The 6,011-nt window shown below is 38.2% G+C and overlaps 1 protein-coding gene across 1 annotated transcript; it reads left to right on the plus strand.

The window, feature by feature from the left end:
* The first annotated feature begins 3,040 nt into the window (after positions 1-3,040).
* On the plus strand, positions 3,041-5,735 carry ciao2b (cytosolic iron-sulfur assembly component 2B). Its single transcript, XM_047603990.1, has 5 exons — positions 3,041-3,259; positions 4,222-4,301; positions 4,621-4,746; positions 4,868-4,913; positions 5,019-5,735. Exons 1-5 carry the CDS (start codon positions 3,133-3,135, stop codon positions 5,117-5,119), a joined length of 480 nt encoding a protein of 159 aa, XP_047459946.1. The 5' UTR covers positions 3,041-3,132; the 3' UTR covers positions 5,120-5,735.
* Positions 5,736-6,011: the final 276 nt, after the last annotated feature.

The raw sequence follows: 6,011 nt of genomic DNA on the forward strand, positions 1-6,011 counted from the left end.
GGTGGGTAGCTACCTCTATCATCTGCAATTATTGCTCTTTGTGCCATCCTACAAGTTGGCTCACTTCACACGACAACTCCATGACATTATTCTAACTATTGGTAGCCATTGCTTAAATTTATAAATAGAATAGCTACTCATCCCTTGCTACATTGTATCTGTTTTTGTTGGTGGCTTTAGAATTTCCCGGTCTGTCACTTTCTGCCGTCCATCTTGGCACCATCTCCCTCATCACGTGATAATTGTAACATGTCAGCAAAGGGTTAATAACAATTGTGTTGTCCGTGAATTTGACAGTGGTGCTGCTGTTGTGGTGTTGTGTGCAGTCGTGGCTAATTAAAGGTTTGAATGTAAATTGTGTGTCTATAAGCAATCAAATCAATGGTCTAATCAGCACGAGGTAAATCTCCATCTACTTCACATGCTGCAGCTTTATATCTGATGGCATTCCTGCTCAGGTGCACTAGTACCAATGTGTTGTAGGCAATGATTAGTAACAACTGTAGCAACAGATACAGAATATATTACATGAAGTAGCTACTATTGCAGTACAATGACAGACTAATCAAAAAATAAGAAATGTTCTTCAGATCTTCTACTCCTCACTAGGGTTGCCTATCCCAGCTGTCATCAGACGTGGGGAGGGGTACACCCTGGACAGGTCGCCAGTCTATCACAGAGACAAACAGCAATTCACACTCACACCTATGGGCAATTTAGAATCACTACCATGTATGTGAGTCTGTGGCTTCTTTCTCTGCACATTCAGTCCTGAAAACTATTTTCGTGCAATCAACAAAAAATCTCAAAGCAAGAGAGTTCTTGAACAAAACTGCTTATTATGATTCAAACAGAGTTCATGGTGCACATATCTAAGCAATGGCAGAGACTTTCTGCTGAGACTAGAAGGAACCCAAGGAGTGCATTTCAACCACACCTTCCAGGTTCTAAATTAAGCTCCGGGAGGTACTTTTACAACCCCAGTATTTTACCGCTAAAGTGGAGCAGGTTGTTTTCCTGCTCAAAATATGAAATGTAAAAATAGTTTCTTTTTTTTTTTTTATATGTCCAGTGACTACTCTGCCATATCCATCCAAATTGTAACATGAAGAGAACAGTCTGAAGGAACCTCTAAATACAGGTTACTTCCGGTGGAAAGTTAATTCCTACCTCTTAAAGTTAAATCCACTTTAACTCTGTAACATGGTCTTTGTAAATAAGATTTACTGTGTCAATGTTAAGAAAATAATCAGCCCATTTTTCTGGATATTGCTGACCACTGCTGCTATTTATATTGCAAACTGTGCACGGCTTGTCAGCAGCTTTGCAGTCTCATTATACACACATCAGGTGTGCTGCTTGGGGCTCAACAGCAGCAAAGCAAGTTGAAGGATTAAGATCTGCTTCTATATAAGTACGAGCCACACCGGGAACCAAAACGCAAAGAACAAACCAGAGGTAGCAATCCAATACAAACAGTGTATGAGACGTGCTAGTTAGTCTATGCAGATGTCACAAGTCCTCCTGATTTATCTGCATCTTAAGAATTTTAATAAATGGTTTAAATCGAGAGGAAGAAGCTGTACTTTTGTGTATTTATTTTCTCTGCTTGCTTCAAGGTAGCAGGTTTACAGTTGCTGCGTAATATTGCAGTATGTTACCTGAAGGTTTCTTTTTTGAAATGGAGCACTTGAACACCTTGATGACAAAGCAATGCATTATATGGTTGACATAATTTCTTAATGATCATTTGTCTGCTTAACAGCAACTCTTTGAGATGGTTTATATATGTACTTTTAGTGATGCTGTAATCCCAGAAAGAGATTATAATGAGAAGATTATCATATTAATACATTATTAGCAATAAGGGACATGGGGCCCAAACTCAATATGCCAAATTAGTCCAGTAATCATATCATATCCTGATTCATGCCCTTTTTCTGAATGCTTACAATGGTCAATCTTAAGGTTGCCATTCTATATCATCACAATTATGAAACGACTTAGCCCTTTCTTCTGCTGTTATACATATAAGTTACATTTTAACTTATGACCGTGACCCTAACATATTCCGTTGAAGCAGATATTTTCATGTCTTCCTCTGACTTCAGCAGTTAGTAAGATTTTGTATTAATGAAAACAGCTCCTGATCTGTGATTCCTGCTGTGAGGATTTTCTTCTTGAAAAAGAATAGTTTTGTTCTCAGAGAAAGTTTCTTGTAGACACGTGACCCACTTTTATGAAAATATATAAAGTGCATCATACTTGTTTTTTTTTATTTTTTATTTATTTATTTTTTTTACAGTGTAGTATATTTTACTTGGAATTGAAAGTGACAAAACAAACACACAGTTATAGTTGTAGAAACTATTTACATTAAATGCACAGAAATTCCTGGTATAGTGTTTAACTTTTTTTTTCCAGAGAGAAAACTCAACCTGCCATAATTATGCAGTGTCATGGTGTGTTTTCTTCTGTTTCCTTTGCACAACAAAGAAAAGAAGAGTTGCTGTCTCTTTAAGTAATAATAATAATGTGATAAGTGACTATTAAAATAATTTTTAGCAATCTGGCTGGCGCTGGTGTGCACACAATTAAATATTCAAAAATAATAATAAATATTCACCAGATATTTTCCACACAAACCACCCTGCTACTGGCGGCTATATTAATCACAGTGTAACCTTTATATGTTAATAAAGAGATGCTTATTAACTAGGAAAAAAACAATCCCTATATTTATTCTGGCCTCTGTCAGTGATGTGGTGGGTGGATTTAATAAACCAAATGGACAGCATCTGCCATCTAGGGGACAAACAGGGACTCACAACCAACCAACCTAATCACAAAAATAAATAAATAAATAAATAAAATCACAAGAAGTCACCCATTTTAAACACTGGACTGAAACTACTGAGCAAAAGTTCAAGTAATCTGAAAATAAATATATGAAAGGATTAAAAAAAAACACACAATAAAAGATTAACTTTTAGGTGTAGCTACTATTCCTTTAAGAAAATGTTTTTGTGTCGCCTTCCGCTATTCCAGGAAGTGCTGTGGGAAGGAGAAGTGCCTGGTGCTGCATAGCATCACTGCTTGAAATTATTTTTCTGTTTAATATAACTCTTCAAAATGTCTGGAGGGTCCCGCTTGGAGAACGCGAACCCGGTGATTTTCCAGCGGTCGGGGGACAGGCTGTTGACAGCGGCGGACGAGGACGAGGATGTCTACGACCCCATCGACGACAGAGAAATATTTGATATCTTGTTCTCAGCTTGGTCTCCTCTGGTTTGGTCTGGTTTTGCTCCTGAGCGATATGACTGGCCTTCCTCATTGTACTGCTTTGTTTATTTTTCAGTAGCATTTCGGGCTGTTGCATAAGCCGGTAAGACTAGAGCTGATGCTAAATGCTAAAGCTAATGAGATGAACTGAGACTAAACAAACCGTTACTTATGTTGGTTGTCTATGCTGACTGTTAATAATTGAAATATATCTACATCACAACCAAACACCTTAACTGGCTCTTTTTTTCCTAACTTCCAGCATTGTAACTCTAATTGAATGGCAGCTGAATGAAGTTAGATATTAAAAAAACTTGAGCCAGTGTTAAAATCGGTTGTAAAATATATCAGCCATAACATTATGACAGGTGAAGTGAATAACACCAGTCATCTCTTTATCATGGTGCCTGTCAGTGGGTGGAATATACTAGGCCGAAAATGCAGAACATTTGTCCTCAAAGTTGATGTAAGAAGTGGGCCAAATTGTGATGGCTACGTCAGACAATCTCCAGAACTGCTGCTCTTGTGCAGTGTACCTATCACAAGTTCGTCTGAGATAGTTAAAGTGGTAAACCAGCGTCAGGATCGAGGCTTATTGATGCACATGGCGACCTGCAAAAGGCATCAAATTGCCCATGCTGACCCCCCTTTCTTCTGCTGTGTCACCGGTACCAGATACCACAGCACACATTCAGAGGTCTGGTGGAGCTCATACCCCAACGGGTCAGGGCTATTTTGTCAGCAGATGGTTGGACCTACTCAATGTGAGGAAGGAAGCCATAATGTAATGACTGATTATTGGAAATAGGTTATTTACAGTCTGGCTTTTAACAAACAAATTACTTTAATATCATTACTGTCTCCAGTAGTTCACCATTATTGCATACTGTCTGTATTGGTTCATACTTATGTTGACTTAAATTCTTTAACTGAAGCTACATCTGATCAGATCCATCAATGACCCAGAGCATCCTCTGTCTCTGGAGGAGCTGAATGTGGTGGAACAAGTCCGAGTCAAGGTACGTACGTTTATTTAACATTTTTAAGGTGAACATGAGCAAGATACCATATGATGGCCATTATTCTAATTTCATTTTAAAGAAACATTTGTACACACTTTGTCTTTCCATACTTTTTAGTGAACTTATTTGTCAAAATAGCTTGTTTGTCTTTTGACAAGTACACATGAACACGTAAGAAGCATTATTTAGTTGGCCATGTTGTCTTTTATGAAGGCTAGACTTCTGAAAACATCCTCCCCACAAATGTTAGCTAGAATTCACTGTCTTGTTGCTTTTTAATTACACTTCTTTGTGTCTCTGTTATTCTATTCCTCAGGTTAATGATGCAGAGAGTACTGTGGGTATTGAGTTCACTCCCACTATCCCTCACTGCAGCATGGCCACGCTCATTGGTTTGTCGATCAAAGTCAAGCTTCTGCGCTCGCTGCCAGACAGATTCAAAGTATGTTTGTGTTTGATTTCAGGAGGGATGCTCAGTCATTGTCAACATGGTCATGGTAGCTAGTTTGTGGTTGATCAGTTTTGGTCTAAATACTTTTCTTATTTCTTCCGTCTTCACTCAGATTGATGTTCATATCACTCCTGGGAGTCATGCCTCAGAGGAAGCAGGTACATAGAAATGATGGGATCATGTTATGTACACTTAGAACTGTACTTAGAGTTCATTGCTGGATGCATACACCTTTTTCTTATATGATTATTATGTATGTGCAGTGAACAAACAGCTGGCAGACAAAGAGAGAGTGGCTGCAGCTCTGGAGAACTCGTCCCTGCTGGAGGTGGTCAACCAGTGCCTGACCACGAGGAGCATCTGAGCAACCGGTCATCTCATCAACTGATATTTGCAAGACATGTTAGGCTCTTTCTTGACTGTTGTGTCTGCAAAGCTTTCTGTCCACCAACCTCTTGTCTGGGTATGAATAGACAGAACTGATAGACATTGATGGAGCTAAATAACAAAAAAAAACCTGTCAGGATCACGACACACATTCTCAGTATTATCATAGGAGGACAGGAAAACAAACAAGGGTTTCATCATGTTTAAACAAACAATTATTCTTCAATTTGTACTTTTTAAAAGTGAAAAAATGGAGAAGCTCTGCATGCGAGCTTCTTTGTAGAAATTAATGTCTATTTTATTATTATAAAATCTGCACCAACAGTTGTCACTTGTATATAATGCTTTTGAACATTTATTAAAAAAAATAGAGATGCGTAGTAAACTGAAAATGTGTTTTTAAATTCAAGCAGAAACTAAAATTCCTTGTTAAAACAATGCATGCGAAACACTTGCAGGCAGATATATGGAGCCAGTAAAGTAGCACTGTGATCATGAAGCTTGTGTTTTTGTTCACATCACCAAGAAGAAGTTGATTCAAGTGTGTGTGGACTTTGAGTAATTGGTGTGGACAAATAAACTGTTGGTATACATTTGATCTGCATATGTGCTGCACACATGATTTAGTCATAAGAAAATAAGTGGCAGGATGTACGCATAAATATTTAAAATGCAATCTTGGCTGTCATGAGCTGTTTACAGCACAGGTTTCAAACACACGTCTCGCGGCCCAAAAGCGGCCCACCCCAGAGATGTCCAATCTGCCCTTCTGGATAAATTTCCAAGGTACAAAAATCACATTGAAGTCTGCAACTTTTCCAATAAAAGTTTCTGCTATTCTGCTAAGATTTCACACAGACACAAAACTG

This window comes from Mugil cephalus, chromosome 13 (assembly GCF_022458985.1).
Source record: "Mugil cephalus isolate CIBA_MC_2020 chromosome 13, CIBA_Mcephalus_1.1, whole genome shotgun sequence".
In the NCBI taxonomy this organism is placed as follows: domain Eukaryota; kingdom Metazoa; phylum Chordata; class Actinopteri; order Mugiliformes; family Mugilidae; genus Mugil; species Mugil cephalus.